Source organism: Salvelinus namaycush, chromosome 11 (genome assembly GCF_016432855.1).
Source record: "Salvelinus namaycush isolate Seneca chromosome 11, SaNama_1.0, whole genome shotgun sequence".
Classification (NCBI taxonomy): Eukaryota; Metazoa; Chordata; class Actinopteri; order Salmoniformes; family Salmonidae; genus Salvelinus; species Salvelinus namaycush.
Genome location: NC_052317.1, coordinates 33,994,143 through 34,017,099, shown reverse-complemented (window position 1 = coordinate 34,017,099; position 22,957 = coordinate 33,994,143). Strand labels below are relative to the sequence as shown.

General features: G+C 41.7%; 2 protein-coding genes across 7 annotated transcripts in view; both read left to right on the top strand.

Annotated features, from left to right (window-relative positions):
* Positions 1-13,571, top strand: part of LOC120056081 (complement factor B-like) — a 45,478-nt gene extending 31,907 nt beyond the window's left edge. For all 3 annotated transcript variants that reach the window (XM_039004237.1, XM_039004236.1, XM_039004235.1), the window contains exons 10-18: positions 4,286-4,423; positions 4,531-4,640; positions 4,759-4,882; positions 8,303-8,444; positions 8,530-8,606; positions 11,679-11,779; positions 12,139-12,262; positions 12,486-12,535; positions 12,842-13,571. In XM_039004237.1, coding sequence (XP_038860165.1) covers positions 4,286-4,423; positions 4,531-4,640; positions 4,759-4,882; positions 8,303-8,444; positions 8,530-8,606; positions 11,679-11,779; positions 12,139-12,262; positions 12,486-12,535; positions 12,842-13,024 — 1,049 coding nt within the window. In that variant the 3' untranslated portion in view covers positions 13,025-13,571. The remainder of the gene's footprint in view (positions 1-4,285; positions 4,424-4,530; positions 4,641-4,758; positions 4,883-8,302; positions 8,445-8,529; positions 8,607-11,678; positions 11,780-12,138; positions 12,263-12,485; positions 12,536-12,841) is intronic.
* Positions 13,572-21,117: 7,546 nt separating this feature from the next.
* Positions 21,118-22,957, top strand: part of LOC120056079 (complement C3-like) — a 55,320-nt gene continuing 53,480 nt past the window's right edge. For all 4 annotated transcript variants that reach the window (XR_005477739.1, XR_005477738.1, XM_039004231.1 and 1 more), the window contains exon 1: positions 21,118-21,246. Coding sequence is in view for 2 of the 4 variants with exons in the window: in XM_039004231.1 (XP_038860159.1) it covers positions 21,176-21,246 (71 nt within the window). In the remaining 2 variants the exon portion in view is untranslated. The remainder of the gene's footprint in view (positions 21,247-22,957) is intronic.

Genomic DNA, 22,957 nt, shown 5'->3' with positions numbered 1-22,957 from the left:
GGACGACGCTAGGCCAATTGTGCGTCGCCCCATGGACCTCCCGGTCGCGGCCGGCTGCGACAGAGCCTGGGCTCGAACCCAGAGTCTCTGGTAGAGAAAGAGATTTTGAGGACAAACAAATTACCTTTTAAACAAAAGGGTAGGGGTCAAAATTATTGACACCACTAAAGATTCTTATTAATAAAGTAGTCAAAAGTTTAGTATTAGGTCCCATATTCCTAGCACGCAATGACTACATCAAGCTTGTGACTCTACAAACTTGTTGGATGCATTTTCAGTTAGTTTTGGTTGTTTCAGATTATTTTGTGCCCAATTGAAATGAATGGTAAATAATGTAAAGTGTCATTTTGGAGTCACTTTTATTAGAAACATATTATATTATTATTTATAAACACTTCTACATTCATGTGAATGCCACAATGATTATGGATAATCGTGAATAAATTGTGTATAATGCTGAGTGAGAAAGTTACAGAGATTCAAAGATCATACCCCCAAGACATGCTAACAAGGGAGTTTAGCATGTCTTTGGGGTATGATCTTTGACCCTCTAACTTTCTCACTCATCATTATTCAGGATTCATTCAGGATTATCTGTAATACACTCACTATTGAAAGGAAAGAAGAGGGCGCTCAACCAATGTGTGTCGAGGTTCGACCCAAAAATGTAATCATCATTGCAAAGGAAAAGGCACAACACTCGCTTACCATTAGCACAACTTCCTCCAGCTAGACCAGACGAAGGTACTTAATGTTGGAACCAAAGCACAGTGAGACAATCTGTCTGCACATTTTAATTCACGGGCAATAAAGATACAACACCTAGGTGTTATTTTCTATTCTGAATTCAATTTCAAATCACACTAGGAACGTGACCAAAATAGCTTTTTACCGCCTGAGGAACATTGCAAAGGTGTGGACGTTTCTCTCTCAGGCTGATACAGAGAGACTAATCCATGCTTTTATTACAAGCTGGCTTGACTACTGTAATGCTCTCCTGTCTGGTCTACCCAAGAAAGCCATTGGTCAACTGCAAAACATACCGAATGCTGCAGCATGGGTACTGACCAAGACCAGACGGAGAGCACATTTTACACCGGTTTTAAGAGTACATTTTAAGATTCTTCAATTGGTTTTTAAATCAATCCACGATACATGTCAAACATGCTTTTAAGTTATGTACCCTGTAGGTCCCTCAGGTTCTCTGGCCGTTTAACTATCCCAAAGCCTACCAGGAGGCGTGGAGAGGTAGCCTTTAATTATTATGCCCCCAGCCTCTGGAATAGCCTGCCAGAGAACCTGAGCTGAAACTGTGGACTTATTTAAAACTTTTTAGCTTTGCTTTTCCTTAGGGTGCTTTTCAGTGATTCAGTTTGTATTGTTCTTGTTTTGTTTTTACCCTCTAATGTTTGTTGTGTTGTAAATATGTAATTATCTATTGCATTATTTTTTATTTATTTTATTTTTTAAATGGCGCACTTTGTGTTGCATTTCATGTCTGAAATTTGCCTTATAAATAAAGCTAGATTTTATTATTTGAGCGAGGTTAAAAGATCAAAAGTTTCGGCCTACAATGGCTTTCATCAGTCGTTATTGCTCATCTTTATCAAAGGTTAATAATTTTGGATACCATTGTATCTGTGCAAGCACACCCTACTTCCATTACACATCACCACTTGTTACTGTTTCCGAGTCCATCAAGGCCCTGATTGGTGAACCACTGATCCATTCAGAGCTCTTTGTCTGTTGGCAAGGTTAGGGACAGCCACGCACACAGTGCTTTTAACATAGTGTTTTCAACTGACATAATTTACATACATGATTACATTGTGAATGTTAATTTATGCACTATTATTATTCAACACGTCTTCACCTGGGATTTGAACTCACAACTTCTTGGTTCACGGCATTCAGATCTTCCTGCTACACCTGTTTTGCTACACTTTTGCACTTCAAAGTAAATCTGAGCTCTGTTAAAAATACTACTTGTGAAAAGCTTTTCAATTTATCATAGTGATTCAGGAGTAACATTAAAACAGAGTAATATACCCCACCAACATAATACATAATATTCAGAAAAGCCTCAAATTGTTCAATGATTAGAGAATAGTCAGATTAACTGATTTAGCAATGCGGATGGCACTCTTTTGCTGCAGAAATGTGTTCTAGGTAATAAATGTGTATGTGACTTCTGAGAATGCTACAGACCCAGTGGTTCCGCAGAAACATCAGTGTACTCCAAATCCAGAGGTTGTGAGTTAAAATCCCAAGTGGGGTCATATTGAAAAGTCAGTACATTAAAAGTGATCATGTCAAATGTAATAATTTTGTAATTAACTTTTGTACACTATTTTTGCTGAACAGCGTCCCGCTTACCTTAACCCCCCCATCCCATGTCATTATTTTACTTATAAAACAAATGTTCTGGAAACATCTTGAAAAGGTCCAGACATAGTCCTCAGTGACGTCCTGGTAACTTACAGGGAACTAGACAAAGGTCCTCTAGAGAACGTTTCCTTAGGACCATCACGCAACGTCCTAATGACTAGTCAAGTTACTGTCCTGAGAACGTCCTAAAAAAGTCCTGACACCTCAGAATCCCCTTTGGTCGCCAATAACATTTACACATCCTCAAATTTTACTTGGTGATATGGTGCTGCTACTGATTAACAACATAAAGAGACAATACAGACAGTGGAGTTTAAACAAAGTTTGCATACATTATATACAACTAGTGATTATACGCAACTCAGTGACGTCCTGGTAACTTACAGGGAACTAGGCAATGGTCCCCAAGAGAACGTTCCCTTGGGACCATCATGCAATGTCCTAATGATTAGTCAAATTAATGTCCTGAGAATGCCCCAAAAAGACCTGACATGGTCTTTAGTGATATCCTGGTAACTTACAGGGAACTAGACAAAAATCTTCCAGAGAATGTTCCCCTGTGACCATCATTTGACATCCTGAGGACTGGTACAGAGTGTCCTGAGAACGTTCAAAAACGTCCTTTTTTATTTTAATAAAACATTTTTTACCCCTTTTTCGCCCCAATTTTCATGGTATCCAATTGGTAGTTACAGTCTTGTCTCATCACTGCAACTCCCGTACGGACTCAGGAGAGGCGAAGATCGAGAGCAGTGCGTCCTCCGAAACACAGCCCAACCAAGCCGCACTGCTTCTTGACACAATGCCCACTTGACCCGGAAGCCAGCCGCACCAATGTGTCGGGGGAAACACCGTACACCTGGCGACCGTGTCAGCGTGCACTGTCTGCCAGTCTGCCACAGGAGTCGCTAGTGCGCGATGGGACAAGGACATCCCTGCGGCCAAACCCTCCCCTAACCCTGACGACGCTGGGCAAATTGTGCGCTGCCCCATGGGTCTCCCAGTCGCGCCAGGATGCGACAGAGCCTGGACTCAAACCCAGAATCTCGAGTGGCACAGCTAGCACTGTGATGCAGCCTTAGTCCACTGCGCCACTTGGGAGGCCCCTATAAAAATGTCCTTGATGACATGTCTGGAACATAACCCTCTTGGGGACCATGACACAACGTCCCGGTGTAAGCAAACTAGGACATGCATGGAACATGCTTGTGTGGTCGTTGAATGTCATGAGAAGAACGTTCTGTCAGAGCCAAACAGGGTTGTTCCCTAAGGCTCATTCAAAGACCTTATTGTGACATTCTATCGAAAGGAAACCAGGACCTGTACTGGATGTCACCTTGTGTTTTCTGAATATCCTGAATATAATGTCCTATTGGAACCTCCTGGGGATCTTTTTGTAATATTCCCTAATGGTCATGCCACAACCTTAAGTAAAGTTCCATCTGTAACAAGCCATGACCTGTCTGCAATGTCCCCTTGTGGTCATTGAATGTCTCAAGGACAACGTCTTGTCAGAACCAAATAGGAACCTATTTGTAACGTTCCCTAGTGGACTTATTATAACGTTATTCTGCGACCAAACCGGGACCTGTACTGAGCGTCCATTTATGGTCCCAAGGTTAATTTAATGTTTTAATGTTCCTAGAACATTCTCAGAATGGATGGGATAACAGTGGGATAACTTCTCTCTGAATACCTAAAAGGGACCTCATGGGAACATGGCCAAATGTCCTTAGGACATCCTCTGTTTGCTGGGTGCAATGTAGTCGGGCAGGAACTCAACCAATGTGAATACTTAAACTCAAGGAGAAATTTAAAAAAAGATCAACACACAGGAAATAAGAGGTGAAGGACACGTGTCGTAGATATCATAAGCTGTCTGTCGCTTTTCTTTCAGATATTTATGTTTTCGGTGTGGGGGCAGAAATGAACGAGGAGGAAATCAACAAGTTGGTGTCGAAGAAGAGTTCAGAAAAGCATTTCTACAAACTAAGGGATGACACCAAACTGACATCCTTGTTCAAGATGATTATAGGTCAGTGTAGGATTGCATGGGTGTTCATGTAGTGTGTACAAATTTAATTAGTGCACATTGTTGTACATGATCATAGGTGTGTTTTTTCTCTCTCTGCTTCTCTATAGATGAGAGTAACAGTGTAAACCTGTGTGGTCTATCCTGGGACCGCGATGGTGATGATTCCACTACATCCAAACGGCAAGAATACCCTTGGGTAGTCACAATCTCTGTCTTGGTGAGTCAATTAACAACAAATAGATCTTAGAGAAACATTTTACATGAAAGAGGAACTACTATGCAGCTACTGTGTAGGCATGCTACAGTATTTATCTATTTCTCCTTCTTCCATTCAGGTCGGAAATGAGCATAGCTCTTGCATGGGTGCCCTTGTTACACCTAGATTTGTCCTTACAGCTGCTCACTGTTTCAGGGAGAAGCAGATAGATATGATTAAAGTGAAGGTCTCTGACCAGGAAGGTACTGTTCTTCTCTGAACTTCTCTGGGCAATGTGTACAATGTACAATTCAATAATGGTGCCGGAGGGGAGGGCTGCCGTTTTACAGGCTCCTAACCAACTGTGCTATTTTTTTTTTTTTTTTCGCATTGCTGTAAACTCATTTTGTACATAATGTTGTTGCTACCATCTCTTATGACCGAAAAGAGCTTCTGGACATCAGTACAGCGGTTACTCTCCTCAAACTGGACAAATATTTTTTCTTTAATGAGTCCGACGCGGAGGATAAACTGCTTTGTCGAGACAAGGACCAAATTCCCGTCATCAGCGTGAAGAAAAGACAGAGAAAAGGGGGGAGGAGGGCGGGGTGCCTTGTAAGAATTTGCAGACGAGTAGGTAAACCACCACTACCCTCTGAATTTATTGGACAACGTGCAATCATTGGAAAACAAACTGGACGATCTAACATTGACTATCCTACCAACGGGACATTAAAAACTGTAATATCTTATGTTTCACTGATACTTGGCTGAACGACGATGCGGATAATATAGAGCTGGCTGCCTTCTCTGTGTTTCGGCAGGACAGAGCAGCTACGTCTGGTAAGGCGATGGGGGCGGGACTGTAAGTTTCTGTTGGTCAATAACTGCTGGTGCGCGATGTCTAATATTAAAAAAGTCTTGAGGTATTGCTTTCCTGAGGTAGAATACCTCATGAAAAGCTGAAGACCACATTATCTACCAAGAGAGTTTATATTATATTATATTATTCGTAGCTGTCTATTTACCACCACAACCGATGCTGGCACTAAGACCGCACTCAACGAGCTGTATAAGGCCATAAGCAGACAAGAAAATGCTCATCCAGAAGCAGCGCTCCTAGTGGCCGGGGACTTTAATGCAGGCAAACTTAAATCCGTTTTACCAGCATCACATGTGCAACCAGAGGAAGAAAAACTCTAGACCACCTTTATTCCACACACAGAGATGCATACAAAGCTTTCCCTCGCCCTCTATATGGCAAATCTGACCATAATTCTATCCTCCTGATTCCTGCTTACAAGCAAAAACTAAAGCAGGAAGTACCAGTGACTCGCTTAATACGGAAGTTGTCAGATGACGCAGATGCTACGCTACAGGACTGTTTTTTTAGCGCAGGCTGGAATATGTTCCGGGATTCATCCATTGGCATTGAGGAGTATACCACCTCAGTCACCGGCTTCATCAATAAGTGCATTGACGACGTTGTCCCCACAGTGATCATATGTACATTTCCCAACCAGAAGTCATGGATTGCAGGCAACATCCGCACTGAGCTAAAGGCTACTGCCGCTTCCGGATGCTGATAAGAAAGCCTGCTATGCTGTCAGGTGAACCATCAAACAGGCCAAGCGTCAGTAAAGGACTGAGATTGAATGGCTTTGACGCTCGTCGGATGTGGCAGGGCTTGAGAACTATTACGGACTACAAAGGAAAACCCAGCCGCGAGCTGCCCAGTGACGCAAGCCTACCAGACGAGCTAAATGCCTTTTATGCTTGCTTCGAGGCAAGCAACACTGAAGCATGCATGAGAGCACCAGCTGTTCCGGACGACTGTGGGATCCCGCTCTCCGTAGCCGATGTGAGCAAGACCCCATAAACAGGTCAACATTCACAAAGCTGCGGTGCCAGACGGATTACCTGGCCGTGTACTCAAAGCATGCGCGGACCAACTGGCAAGTGTCTAAACTGATATTGTCAACCTCTCCCTGGCCGCGTCTGTAATACCTACATGTTTCAAACAGACCATCGTCCCTGTGCCCAAGAAAGCGAAGGTAACCTGCCTAAATTATTACCGCCCGCGAAGCACTCACGTCTGTAGTGCTTTGAATGGCTGGTTATGGCTCACATCAACACCATCATGCCAGAAACCCTAGACCCACTCCCAAGTCGCATACCGCACCAACAGATCCACAGATGACACAATCTCAATCACACTCCACACTGCCCTTTCCCACCTGGACAAAAGGAACACCTATGTGAGAATTATTTTCATTGACTACAGCTCAGTGTTCAACACCATAGTGCCCACAAAGCTTATCACTAAGCTAAGGACCCTGGGACTAAACACCTCCCTCTGCAACTGGATCCTGGACTTCCTGACAGGCCTGACAGGGGGTAAGGGTAGGCAACAACACATCTGCCACGCTGATCCTCAACACTGGGGCCCCTCAGTGGTGCGTGCTTAGTCCCCTCCTGTACTCCCTGTTCACCCACGACTGCGTGCCCAAGCATGACTCCAACACCATCATTAATTTTTCTGACGACACAACAGTGGTAGGCCTGATCACCGACAACAACGAGACAGTCTATAGGGAGGAGGTCAGAGACCTGGTGCCAGGACAACAACCTCTCTCTCAATGTGAGCAAGACAAAGGAGCTGATTGTGGACTATAGGCAAAGGAGGGGCCGAACAGGCCCCCATAATCGACGGGCTATAGGGGTGCGGGTCGAGAGTTTCAAGGTCCTTGGTGTCCACATCACCAACAAACTATCATGGTCCAAACACACCAAGACAGTTGTAAAGAGGGCACAACAACACCTTTTTCCCCTCAGAAGACTGAAAAGATTTGGCATAAGTCCCCAGACCCTCAAAAAGTTCTACAGCTGCACCATCGAGAGCATCCTGACCGGTTGCATCACCGCCTGGTATGGCAACTGCTCGGCATCTGACCGTAAGGTGTAACAGAGGGTAGTGCGTATGACCCAGTACATCACTGGGGCAAAGTTTCCTGACATTCAAGACCTACTGTATATACTAGGCGGTGTCAGAGGAAGGCCCCAAAAGTTGTCAAAGACTCCAGTCACCCAAGTCATAGACATTTCTCAATGCTACCGCACGGCAAGCGGTACCAGAGCGCCAAGTCTAGGACCAAAAGGCTCCTTAACAGCTTTTACCCCCAAGCCAGAAAACTGCTGAGCAACTAATCAAATGGCCACCCGGACTATTTACATTGATCCCCTCCCCCCTCCTCAATTTGTTTTTACACTGCTGCTACACTCTGTTTATTATCTATGCATAGTCACTTTACAAATTACCTCGACTAACCTGTAACCCCACATATTGACTCGGTACCGGTACCCCCTGTATATAGCCTCGTTATTGTTATGTACATTTCTTGTGTTACTTTTTGATTGAATAGATTTGTAAAAAATATTTTGTAACTATTTCTTGAACTGCATTGTTGGTTAAGGGCTTGTAAGTAAGCATTTCACAGTAAGTTTTACACCTGTTGTATTCCGCGCATGTGACAAATAAAATTAGATTTGATTTGATAATTCATTGTAATGCATTTGTTAAATTCAATTGTAGCTTATTCTCTGATGCCTTGATTTCAGCACATGGTCAGGTGTGAGGCAAACACCTGATTAAAAAATAAGATCATATTTGTCTGTTGATTCAGATATGACGTTGGAGCAGAAACCTATAATTCATCCAGAATATGATGTCTTTAAGAAGAAGGATAAGGGGGTTTCAGAGTTTTATGACTACGATGTGGCACTCTTGAAGTTGAATAGTGATGTCAAAAGGTCTAAATATATCAGGTAAGTCAGGACATGGCAAGCCCAAAATATGGCATGGTTTATGAGGACAGAGGACAACTCTGAGAAATGTAGCTGTATTTTGCAGGCCCATCTGTATTCCTTGTACTGTATCCTCCATCCGTGCGTCAGGTCTCCATACATCAACAACCTGTAAGGCGCAAGGTGAGTGACATCATTTATCTAATGAATGTAAGTGTGTCATAACTACCCAAACATAAGCACACAAAATATGAGCAGAAACGATTTCTAGCGCCAATTATCAATAAGCAGAGGGTGCGCAACCATATTGAACCGTCCCGTCCCCCAGGACACCTCTTAACCTTTTTTTTTTTTTTATAAATAGATTAATTCGTATAAATACAAATCTGTTTTCACATCAATACATGGGGTTCATTATTAGGATACTTAACATGATTTACATATTTAATAGTGTCAATGGACAACTTGTTGACCTGCTTCTTCTTTTTATTTCTGTTTTTAGTTGTTTAAACAATGTTTGAGGGGACAAAAAATATTTTTGTCTTCCAAATCTTATTGTTTACAATGCATATTATTGTCCACCATAGATGTTTAGTACGCCTCTTTCCCATAGCCAAACAACCATAGTATAACATTCTGCGCATGTGTTTCTTTACGCACAATTTTTTTTACATAGCTCCTGCTCACCCTCCCCCCCACTTCTTGTTTCTCATTTTACTTACACTGTTTTTAACCTTTCCTATCATCTTTAAATTATTGGGGGTCTTGATTTTTGACCAATGACCAGTCATCAGCATTGGCATGCAAAAGCAGGCTCACATATTCAGATTAGGGACGGATCGAAATTTACTTGGGGCAGGGGTGGTCCAAAATAGGGGAGGATTGTCTAACTTTTGTTTTTACTTTGGGAAGGGTTGTGTGATGTTTTTTATTGGGCACATGGGACGATATTGCGTTTTTTCCCTGGTTTACGTTACCTCTTTTGCCGGTTTTATTACTATATAATTTCTTCCATCCTATCCAAATTTCTCGATCCAACATTAATAATAACATTGATTGGATATTCTCTGAACTCTTTGGCCTGAATTCCAAGTGTCACGTCTGGAGGAAACCTGGCACCATCCCTACGGTGAAGCATGGTGGTGGGGATGTTTTTCAGCGGCAGGGACTGGGAGACTAGTCAGGATCGAGGGAAAGGTGAATGGAACAAAGTACAGAGAAATCCTTGATGAAATCCTGCTCCAGAGCGCTCAGACTTCCGACTGGGGTTAAGGTTCACCTCCCAACAGGACAACAGCCCTGAGCACACATCCAAGACAACGCAGGAGTGGCTTTAGGACAATCAATCAAATGTATTTATAAAGCCCTACTTACATCAGCTGATGTCACAAAGTGCTGTACAGAAACCCAGCCTAAAACCCCAAACCGCAAGCAATGCAGGTGTAGAAGCACGGTGGCTAGGAAAAACTCCCTAGAAAGGCCATAACCTAGGAAGAAACCTAGAGACTAATCAGGCTATGAGGGGTGGCCAGTCCTCTTCTGGCTGTGCTGGGTGGAGATTATAACAGAACATGGCCAAGATGTTCAAATGTTCATAGATGACCAGCAGGGTCAAATAATAATAATCACAGTGGTTGTCGAGGGTGCAACAGGTAAGCACCTCAGGAGTAAATGTCAGTTGGCTTTTCATAGCCGATCATTCAAAGTATCTCTACCGCTCCTGCTGTCTCTAGAGAGTTGAAAATAGCAGGTCTGGGACAGGTAGCACGTCCGGTGAACAGGTCAGGGTACCATAGCCGCAGGCAGAACAGTTGAAACTGGAGCAGCAGCATGGCCAGGTGGACTGGGGACAGCAAGGAGTCATCAGGCCAGGTAGTCCTGAGGCATGGTCCTAGGGCTCAGGTCCTCCGGGAGAAAGAAAGAAAGAGGGAAAAAAAGAGAAAGAGAGAAAGCATACTTAAATTCACACAGGACACCGGATAAGACAGGAGAAATACTCCAGATATAACAGACTGACCCTAGCCCCCCGACACATAAACTACTGCAGCATAAATACTGGAGGCTGAGACAGGAGGGGTCGGGAGACACTGTCCCGGGAGACCCTGTCCAGGGGTATCGTCGGACAGGGCCAAACAGGCAGGATATAACCCCACCCACTTTGCCAAAGCACAGTCCCCACACCACTAGAGGGATATCTTCAACCACCAACTTACCACCCTGAGACAAGGCTGAGTATAGCCCTGTTGAGTTTCCTCTGTGCTCTTTTCCTCTCCTCAGTGTTGGGGGCTCCTTAATCCTTCTTTGGGTTGTGTGCCCTGTTACTCTGCATTTTTCTTACATAACAACCTAAACTAGCCTACATGCAGGATTTGTACTTTCTAATATAATCCGTTACAGTTACCAGTTACCTGACACACATTCTAATCAGTAACTTTTGGATTACCCAAACTAGTAATGTAATCTGATTAGTTTCAGTTACCCTTGGATTACTTTCCCCTAAAGAGGCATTAGAAGAACACAAAAAGGATCCATCAAACGCATTTGCTGTGTCATCATAGTGGTTTCAAGTGGAACAAACTTAAAAGTGCACCTTTTTTTAACACTGAATTGAATGTCATTGAGAAAACAAAGGTTGCATAATGTATTTTTTCCGCAAAAATCCTTTCTGAATTTAAAAGTAATCCAAGAAGTAATCATATACTTTTTCAAAAGTATCTGTAATCTGATTAAAATATTTTTGCTGGTAACGTAACAATTACAGTTACAGGTTTTTTTGTAAACAGATTACATTACTCCCCAACAATACCTACATGTAGCCCAGCCCTGTCTGCAAATTGCATTGGGGCAGAACAATCTGCGATTTAACAATAAATAACATACAATTGTTAGTTCGCTTCTCAGTGACCAAGCAACACTGCACTATTTGATGGACAGCACATCATTGAAATTCGCCAGAGTAGCCTACTGTTCCACCTCTGTGCAATATGTCAATCATGTTGTTTATTATCAACAAAGGTCGTTTATAGTTAGAACAGACTAAGAAATTTGTACAACATGTCAAAGTTTTTACAGCAGACAAAGAGATCATTGCCATGGGAGATGAGGGGAACAGAAAAGAGGGATCAGCATCTATAAAATTGTGTCCATAAAGCAGCACATGCTCAGAAAGTACGGTTGTTTAGCTATCGTTATTAATATTCAATGTGCATTTACTGTAGTATGCTATCTAATGGTAGTTGATCTTTCTTTGCCCAGAGGAATTCCTATTGAATCAGAATTCTGTACCTGCCAGATTCATGTCTGAGTGGAAGGGTCAGATGTACGAGAAGGATGTTCAAATCAAATTGAAAGAAAAGGTGAGAATGTTTGTGTGAAAACCGTCTCGCCAGCAGATTCAAACAGATTTTTCGAATTTTGCTTTGAGATGGCCATGAGCAGGCTGGAATTCAATCAAACATGCCATAGCAATGTTTATGCAGTGTCTAGGCTTACACACTTTCACCCAAAAACATATAGTTACTTTTTATTCATAAACTTGTAAGCATCTGCCGGTGAGGATGGTCTACTTGCTAATACAAGTAGTAGTAAGTCTGGAAAGTACTTTAAACAATTCCACAATCTGATTTGTCCATGGGCTATAAGAATAAGAGTTACGGCGTGAATACCACAATGATGGGTTCTGTGAACTCTGACAGTCTCTGTTCCTTTTTCACAGAGGGAGAGCTGTATTAAGGATGCAGAGGAAGCTGAGGGCATTAAAAACTACAAGGAGGCTGTGACTAAGAACTTCCTGTGTACAGGAGGGACAGATGACAAAGTTGAGGACATTGCCTGCAAAGGTACATTCAATCAATGTATCAAGGAAATGTATCACTATGCAAACTAAACACAGTATTACAGGAAACTTCTGCATACAGTCATTTTTATATTTTCTAGCACATCCCATAGCTGTGTAATATTTATGAATGGTCATTTACATGTATGGTGTCTCACCTGGCAGTGTGCAAATACACGTAGGCTATATGACATTGTATTACATGTACAGTATGTGTGCATTTAAAGGTGACTCTGGTGGCGCCCTGTATCTGAAAAATCTAAAACGTCGGATTCAGGTGAGTGTACATTATATAACCTATACTTCCACGTATAAATACTATGTTTCTTTTATCAGCATGGTGCTGGTTGTATCAAGATAAACAGTAAATCGCACCGGTGACATTCTCGTGAAATGTGCAGAATTAGGTTTCTCTTGAAATGTTGAACCTCTCTAGATGTTTTAAGGCCTTTGTAGTTCAAAGTCTCAATTTTTGATGTACTACTATTCCTTTGAATGTGTTTTGGGGAGTTAAACTTGGCCACGTTAAAATAACAATTCACTGTCTGTATATTATTAAAGTAATCAACTTATTTTGTCTTAGGTGGGTGTGATCAGCTGGGGGGTTAAGGACCTGTGTATGGGTAATAATATCCCAAAGCCTCTTTCAACTGCAACTACTAGAGATTACCACATTAACCTATTCCGAATGCAGAAGTTCCTCAAGGAGCACCTGGGAGAAAAAAAAAATGAAACTAATTATGAGCCTTTAAAATTTGTTGACTGATAATCATATGTGTAACTTGCATACATACATGCTAAATACAGTAGGCCTATATCAACAATTCAAATAGAATGTAGAAGTTGTGCCCCTGCAGAAGTTGTGAAATGTGAAGAGTAGTTCATTATTTTCAGTCAATGTGATTTTGTTTGTATGTTTATTGTAGGAATATGAAATTTATGTCTGCAATGGTTTAGATTTTTACTACAAATTAACAGGATTTGGTTTAGTTCAAATGTGTTTGTTGACAGTTCAGTCAAATATCTAATGAAAATCTGCTGTCTTTGACCTGTTGTGTAGTTGGTTATGCATCAAAACACAATGATTGTCTTTGGACTTTACTTTGGTCAAGACCCAAAAGATAGTTTTACGGTAAGGGGCATGTCCTGGTTAATTTTCAACCCAGTCAAGTGTTCCGAGAAATGATTATGAATTTTGCCAGTGGAGATGACAGTTGTGACAATGATGTTATGTGTGTCATTTTTAGATTACAGTGGCTTTTGGGCATGGCATATTTTTTTTAATCCAATACATTTTTCATTTCTTATTTCAATCTATGTGGGTACATCTTCTCATTCTAAATCAGGGATGGGCAACTTTGATGGGGGTGGGGGCCACAAATATCCGGAACTCATCATGAGGAGCCACAGTGGTTCGTGGGTCTGCATACCTACATCCATACTCCCCCCTCCACCTTGCGAGAAAAACATTTTAGCAGCCCCCTCCTCATCAAATCAAATCAAATTTTATTGGTCACATACACGTGTTTAGTAGATGTTCTTGCGGGTGTAGCGAAATGCTTGTGCTTCTAGTTCAGACAGTGCAGTAATATCTAACAAGTAATATCTAACAATTTCACAACAAATACCTTAAACACACATCTAAGTAATGGAATGGAATTAAGAATATATAAATATATGGACGAGCATTATCAAAGCGGCATAGACTAAGATACAGTAGATAGTATAGAATACAGTATATACATGTGAGATGAGTAATGCAAGATATGTAAACATTATTAAAGTGACATTATTAAATGTGACTAGTGTTCCATTTGTTAAAGTGGCCAATGATTTCAAGTCTGTGTATGTAGGCAGCAGCCTCTCTGTGCTACTGATGGCTATTTTACAGTTTGATGGCCTTGAGATATAAGCTGTTTTTCAGTCTCTCAGTCCCAGCTTTGATGCACCTGTACTGACCTCACCTTCTGGATGATAGCGGGGTGAACAGGCAGTGGCTCAGGTGGTTGTTGTCCTTGATTATCTTTTTGGCCTTCCTGTGACATCGGGTGCTGTAGGTGTCCTGGAGGGCAGGTAGTTTGCCCCCAATGATGCGTTGTGCAGACCGCACCTCCCTCTGGAGAGCCCTGCAGTTGTGGGAGGTGCAGTTGCCGTACCAGGCGGTGATGCAGCACGACAGGATGCTCTCAATTGTTCATCTGTAAAGGTTTGTGAGGGTTTTAGGTGACAAGTAAAATTTATTCAGCCTCCTGTCTGTGTGGGTGGACCATTTCAGTTTGTCATTTAGTTCAGTTACCTTGCGTTCTTGGGTAATGACAGGGAAGAGAAAATTATTCAGTTTTAAAGTTAATTTCCAATTCTGCACACTTGGTCATGGGGCATAGAGAAAGTTTAGCAGTTTTACAGCTAATTTCCTGCAATTCTACACATTTTGCCATCAGTTGGAGACAAATGTTTGCAGTTTTTAATATGATAACTGATGATCAATGGGCCCCACCCCTGTCGGTAATTCTGCCATGCTTACTACAAGTTTAGATAGCTTGGCCGCAAGACTAATTTACAATCTAAAAATGTTTTGCTGACATGGGCTGATTGAGTAACTGCTGATGCACAACCGAATTTCGAAATTGCACCTTGTGTATTCTATTATTATTGAATCAAATAAAATGTGTCAAATTGGTCCACGGGTCTACAAAAGTGATAGGTCGCTAGTTGCCCATCTCTGTTCTAAATCAACTAATATGGCAGCTGAATTACTCTAAGTCATTTCTACCATTATGAGCAAGATTAGTAACACCAATGATGGTAACACCAATGACAAATCTGTGGTAAATTTAATAACTCCAACGACACGTTGGATTTAGACATATCAAAATGTCACGACATGATATGAAAGCATGCAATTTATTAGGCTATAGATTAAATAAGTTAGGATGAACTTCACAGGGTGGTGAAAGTGCACAGTGATGAACTGGATGCTCCTTTCAATAAATGTGAAGGGTCTTATTCTGGTAACATGATGATTTTATGCTTGGCTGCTGTTTGACAAATAAAAATTATCTCGCACTTTTGTCCATAATAATCTCATCATGTAGGGTATACCGCACTGTATCTGCAAGCTGTTGGCTATTTAATTTTTTTATTTATTTAACCTTAATTTAACTAGGCATGTCAGTTAAGAACAAATTCTTATTTACAATGACGGCCTACTTGTAAAGCCCCCCCCCACCCCAGCCAAACCCTCCCCTAACCCGGACAACGCTGGGCCGATTGTGCGTCGCCCTACGGGACTCCCGATCACGGTTGGTTGTGATACAGCCCGGGATCAAACCCGGGTCTGTCATGACGCCTACTAGCACTGCGATGCAGTGCCTTAGACCGCTGCGCCACTCGGGAGCCCCCAAGCACACATGCCAATACAACAGTTGATACTTTCACTATGCCTATGCACAACATTTTGTGACAGAACCAGTAGGCCTAGAGTTGAAAATGCTATGGAAACCCATTTAACTTTTATTTTTGATACGGTACATGGGAATTTATGTCCACTATGTATTTACGCACTGACTTTTCTCCACAACAAGTCAATTTGATAGAAACACAACTCTGATGGGAAAATGCACTGTGGTTTTTATGCCAATTTTAGAATAGTGACATGAAAATCTGTCACCAATTCGATGGAAACCTAGCTATAGACACCCACAAAACAAGCTTGTAAGAATTGTACTTAAACTCCCCCCTCATACTCATCTGGATATCAAGCATTTTAAGCAGCTAGGCTGGCTATCATTGAAAAAAAGAGTAGTATTGATTCAACTTGGTCTGGTCCACAGAATTATCAAGGACTAGCCAGAGACTATAATATTCACTGTTTTCAATATAGGATTCTATCTGGTAAGAACAAATGTCTATATACCGGCGCTGTTGAGTGTAACAAACTACCACAGCAACCCAAAGCCATACCAACCATAAACACTTTTTAAAAATAATGTAAAAGCATCCTAATGTGTGAACTGTAGAACCTTTTTTGTCTGTCTCTATAATGTCTGTATCTATGTAATTGTATATGTATTTATGTAAACAAATAGGGACCATAATGGAAATTAGTCCCCAACATTATTGTGCAATCCTGGTCACTTAAAAAAATCTTTGTACTCTGTGTAGATATGTATTTTTTAACTGAGACATAAAATCAATCAGTCAATCCAAACTGTGCAACGGCCATTTGATAAATGGAAAAAGACATATGTTACAAAACACCAAAAAGTTGAATGACATTCAGAGATTGTCAAGCCAAGCCTTTGATACTGGGTAGGCCTACTACGTAGGGAGTGATGTATTTTCTGTTTGTCGAGATTGACATAGTCTATTTATTGTGGTGTTGAAAACGCAACACATGACATTGAAGGGCCGAAGTCGGTACGCTTTATTTATTGGTTGTGTGGTGCATCGGCACAGAAACTTGCTGGTGGAAAATGAGTTGCATATATTTGTAATAATTATACTGAACAAAAATATAAGCGCAACATGTAAATTCTTGGTCCCATGTTTCATGAGCTGAAATAAAAGATCCCAGTAATGTTCAATACGTACAAAAAGCATATTTTTTTGTTTACATCCCTGTTAGTGAGCATTTCACCTTTACCAAGATAATCCATCCACCTGACAGATGTAGCAAATCAAGAATCTGATTAAACAGCATGATCATTACAAAGGTGCACCTTGTGCTGGGGACAATAAAATGCCAATCTAAAATGTGCAGTTTTGTCAAACAACACAATGCCACAGATGTCTCATGTTCTGAGGGAATGTGTAAAATTGGCATTCTGACTGCAGGAATGTCCACCAGAGCTGTTGCCAGAAAATGTATGTAATTGTAGAGAATCAGGCAGTACGTCCAACCGGCCTCACAACTGCAGACCACGTGTAACCACGCCAGCCCAGGACCTCCACATCCGGCTTCTTCCCTTGTGGGATCGTCTGAGACCAGCCACCAGGACAGCTGATGAAACTGGGTTTGCACAACTGCATAATTTCTGCACAAACTGTCAGAAATCGTCTCAGGGAAGCTCCTCTGCATGCTTGTCGTCCTCATCAGGGTCTTGACCTGACTGCTGTTCGGCATCGTAACTGACTTCGATGGCCACTGGCACGCTGGAGAAGTGTTCTCTTCACAAATGAATCCCAGTTTCAACGGTACCGGGCAAATGGCAGACGTTGTGTGGGCGAGCCGTTTGCTGATGTCAACTCTCTGAACTGAGTGCCCCACGGTGGCGGTGGAGTTATGGTATGGGCAGGCATAGGCTATGAACAGCGAATGCAATTGCATTTTTTCTATGGCAATTTGAATGCACAGAGATACCTTGACGAGATCCTGAGGCCCATAGTCATGCAATTCATCAGCCGCCATCACCTCATGTTTCAGCATGATAATGCACGACCCCATGTCATAAGGATCTGTACATAATTCTTGGAAGCTGAAAATGTCCCCAGGTCTTCCATGGCCTGCATATTCAACAGACATGTCATCCATTGAGCAAGTTTGGGATGGTCTGGATCGACGTGTACGTCAGCGTGTTCCAGTTTCCAGAAACTTCGCACAACCATTAAAGAGGAGTGGGACAACATTCTACAGGCCACCATCAACAGCCTGATCAACTCTATGCGAAGGACATGTGTCGTGCTGAATGAGGCAAATGGCGGTCACACCAGATACTGACTGGTTTTCTGATCCACGCCCCTACTGTATTTGATGGTATCTGTGACAAACAGATGGATATCTGTATTTCCTTCTCGCTATTCGTTGTCTGCAGCTGGCTCTGATCGTAGTTTAGGCTAATGAAACAGGCAGGGAGAGTGAGCTCGTCCGTGTTGTTCGGCGAACCCAAGTCGATTACCACGTTTGTAAACACACGGTCGCTACAGTCATTATTATTTGTGGTCCTAAACATTGTTTTGAATAATTCTATGAGGTGGAAGGTGTGCTCTTTTTACTACTGTACAAGGGGAGGGTCATGCAAATAGTTTTGAAGCTGAGGAGGGGGTGCTTTTTTGGGGGGGGGGTACCTTGAGTTGTACCCAGCCCCCTTCCCCTAGTAAATTTCAAACTGTTCCTTTGTGATCAAAAATAGTTATTCAAAGGGTTATCCTACAGGGACAGCCGAAGAACCCTTAAAGGTTCTAGATAGCTCCTTTTTTTCTAAGAGTGTACTGGCAAGTGGCAATATGTCTAAAGATAAGCAGTTAGCTACAATTGCACTGCCTTCAATATTATGGGATGAAGATGTAACATGGCAAATTGATGAACATATTTGTGAGGAAGAACAGAGCTACCCAGCTGGCAATGAGCACTGTTCAGGCAGGCTGCCCTCAAAAGTGATGGCTCGGTGCAGACAGAACCTGCTTTCCATCAGATCCTGCAACCTCTGCTACAAGTAGGTCATATGATTTTGCTTGCTCTGGACACCAGAAAAGTGACATGATATATCCCTAGTTGATAGTGACTGCTAACATAAATAACTTGCAGTTGTAAAACACAGTTTATTTATCTAGTCTATCTTGCCTTTTGAAAGTCTCACCGTTTATGGCTGTAATGACAGGCTACATTTGCACGGTGATTTGTGCGCGCATGTTCGCGTGTGCACACTTGCACATGCATGCGCGGGGGTAGCAAGTTTTGTACCACTCCTTTTTGGAGGTCTCAGGTCAAAAAGTGTAGTTGGGTTGTCTATATGGTAGCTACAGATGTAGCTACCAGTATTTCTTACAATCAATTTTGACTGGAAATGTGTTGGCCATTGCGAATTGGAATTGTGTTGGTAAGTGCAGCATTTATTCCAGTTCAAAAATAGTTTTGTTAAATACTTCACTCATCAGATTGTGCGGCTTTCCCCTCTTGTAATAATTGCTCAACTAGTTTGTGACCGCAGTTGCAGTTCCGATTAACCTTTTTTTTTTTGAGCACATGCCCCTCAAACGGTCTGTGCATGGCCCTGGACAAAATGGTGTTCTAAGAGGACCTGACTTGTGAGTTATTTTAATAATACCTCTATAAGACTAAAATGTATAATAATAGTAAGAAATTGATTAATCTGATGGTATGAATTATTTGGTGTTCTTTACCAAAATAACAAAACAAACACTTTATTTTTTATTCAATCAACATTTAATAACGCTAATCAACATATTTACAAACATAATGAGAATGATCATGAAGAAGTAGGAAATGGAATGAAAGATAAGTAGCCTACTGTTCCACCTCTGTGCAATATGTCAATCATGTTGTTTATTATCAACAAAGGTCGTTTATAGTTAGAACAGACTAAGAAGTTTGTACAACATGTCAAAGTTTTCACAGCAGACAAAGAGATCATTGCCATGGGAGGTGAGGGGAACAGGAAAGAGGGGGAAGCAGCAGCTATGTATAAAATTGTGTCCATAAAGCAGCACATGCTCAGAAAGTACGGTTGTTTAGCTATTTAAAAATATATATATTTATCCGGTATTTTACCAGGTAAGTTGACTGAGAACACATTCTCATTTGCAGCAACGACCTGGGGAATAGTTACAGGGGAGAGGAGGGGGATGAATGAGCCAATTGTAAACTGGGGATTATTAGGTGACTGTGATGGTTTGAGGGCCAGATAGGGAATTTAGCCAGGACACCAGGGTTAACACCCCTACGATGTGCCATGGGATCTTTAATGACCTCAGAGAGTCAGGACACCCATTTAACGTCCCATCCAAAAGACGGCACCCTACACAGGGCAGTGTCCCATTTTAAAGAGTGTCTGCTACTGGCCCTCCAACACCACTTCCAGCAGCATCTGGTGTCCCATCCAGGAGCTGACCAGGACCAACCCTGCTTAGCTTCAGAAGCAAGCCAGCAGTGGTATGCAGGGTGGTATGCTGCTGGCAAGCTATTGTTATTAATATTCAATGTGCATTTACTGTAGTATGCTATCTAAAGGTAGTTGATCTTTCTTTTCCCGGAGGAATTCCTTCCTTCAAATATTATTTAGCCCATGCAGAAGTTGTGAAAAGTTGTGAATTATTTTCAGTTTGTGATTTTGTTTGTATGTGTATTGTAGGAATATGAAGCAAATTTCTGCAACAGTTTCAATTTTTACTACAAATCAACATTAGGATTTGGTTTGTTGACAGCTCAGTCAAATATCTCATTGAAATCTGGCATCTTTGACCTGTTGGGTAGTTGATTATGTGACAAAACACAACGATTGCCTTTGGACTTTGCTTTGGTCAAGAACCAAAATATAGTTTTACGGTAAGAGGCATGTCCTTGTAATCATTATCCCAAGTAAGTATTGCGAGAAATAATTAGGGATTTTGCCAGCGTGAATGACAGTTGTGACAATTATCTTTTGTGTTTTACAAGCATCTTATTATGTATACTACTGTGGAAATTGGATAAATACTTCTGTGTCATAGTACATCATGACACTGTACTCAACTTAGTGAAACCCACATTGCAACCAGTTACAAATAGGCCTTATACTGTAAATATAATTATGTTGTCAAATAAACTGTTTACCAGCATACAAAATTAACTTTTCAGTGTGTGTGTGTTAGTGAGAGAGATAGAGCTGCTGCATAATTTGGGGGATTTGGATTTGGGATTATACTTTTTGACAATCAAAAGTCATTTTTGCAGTACGTGGTTGATAGAATGAATCCATCAGATTTCATTTTTGAACACGTAATATTTTTTTTTGCAATTGTTGAAAATTGTGGGTGCATGTTTCTGTCTGTCTGTCTCAGTCTGGTCCAGGTCATTGTTCCCTTGCTATGGTAAACAGTCGTAGCTTAGGTCCTCACTCCAAGTTAAAAATTAACACTGACTGAGTACATTAGAGGGGACTAGGCACTTCATCTGGACAGTGGTTTCATTGCTGACAACATGGGGTGTTCAAAGCTCCTTGCAGCTCTCCTTCTCATCCTCTCCCTCTGCTGTTCATCTCTGGGTCAAACGTAAGTCTCTAAACCTTGTTTTGTCTCTCGGGTAAGTGGTTACATGATGACATAGTTATGATCTTATACATTTCTATAATATATAAAAAACAATGTTTTAAGTGAGAATAGGCATTGGTCTGAAGCCGAAAAAGAAATCAATTTTACACGAGCACCACAATGCCTACCAAAGTTTTCCAGCACACAGCTTTGACCTATTACAGTAGCTATGTTGGTATTGTATTTCAAGCTATGTGTAAGCATGTTGATTAGGATTCAAACCTTCTCAAACAGCCTAATTCACACTCTAAAGATGGATAATGATCTTTACAGTGTCGTGCTATTAAAATGATGTATACCGGTGTGTGTGTGTGTGTGTGTGTGTATATATACAGTGGGGCAAAAAAGTATTTAGTCAGCCACCAATTGTGCAAGTTCTCCCACTTAAAAAGATGAGAGGCCTGTAATTTTCATCAAACTTCAACTTCAACTATACACTTCAACTATGACAGACAAAATGAGAAAAAAAATCCAGAAAATCACATTGTAGGATTTTTAATGAATTTATTTGCAAATTATGGTGGAAAATAAGTATTTGGTCAATAACAAAAGTTTATCTCAATACTTTGTTATATACCCTTTGTTGGCAATGACAGAGGGCAAACGTTTTCTGTAAGTCTTCACAAGGTTTTCACACACTGTTGCTGGTATTTTGGCCCATTCCTCCATGCAGATCTCCTCTAGAGCAGTGATGTTTTGGGGCTGTTGCTGGGCAACACAGACTTTCAACTCCCTCCAAAGATTTTCTATGGGGTTGAGATCTGGAGACTGGCTAGGCCACTCCAGGACCTTGAAATGCTTCTTACGAAGCCACTCCTTCGTTGCCCGGGCGGTGTGTTTGGGATCATTGTCATACTGAAAGACCCAGCCACGTTTCATCTTCAATGCCCTTGCTGATGGAAGGAGGTTTTCACTCAAAATCTCACGATACATGGCCCTATTCATTCTTTCCTTTACACGGATCAGTCGTCCTGGTCCCTTTGCAGAAAAACAGCCCCAAAGCATGATGTTTCCACCCCCATGCTTCACAGTAGGTATGGTGTTCTTTGGATGCAACTCAGCATTCTTTGTCCTCCAAACACGACGAGTTGAGTTTTTACCAAAAAGTTATATTTTGGTTTCATCTGACCATATGACATTCTCCCAAACTTCTTCTGGATCATCCAAATGCTCTCTAGCAAACTTCAGACGGGCCTGGACATGTACTGGCTTAAGCAGGGGGACACGTCTGGCACTGCAGGATTTTGAGTCCCTGGCGGCGTAGTGTGTTACTGATGGTAGGCTTTGTTACTCTGGTCCCAGCTCTCTGCAGGTCATTCACTAGGTCCCCCCGTGTGGTTCTGGGATTTTTGCTCACCGTTCTTGTGATCATTTTGACCCCACGGGGTGAGATCTTGCGTGGAGCCCCAGATCGAGGGAGATTATCAGTGGTCTTGTATGTCTTCCATTTCCTAATAATTGCTCCCACAGTTCATTTCTTCAAACCAAGCTGCTTACCTATTGCAGATTCAGTCTTCCCAGCCTGGTGCAGGTCTACAATTTTGTTTCTGGTGTCCTTTGACAGCTCTTTGGTCTTGGCCATAGTGGAGTTTGGAGTGTGACTGTTTGAGGTTGTGGACAGGTGTCTTTTATACTGATAAGTTCAAACAGGTGCCATTAATACAGGTAACGA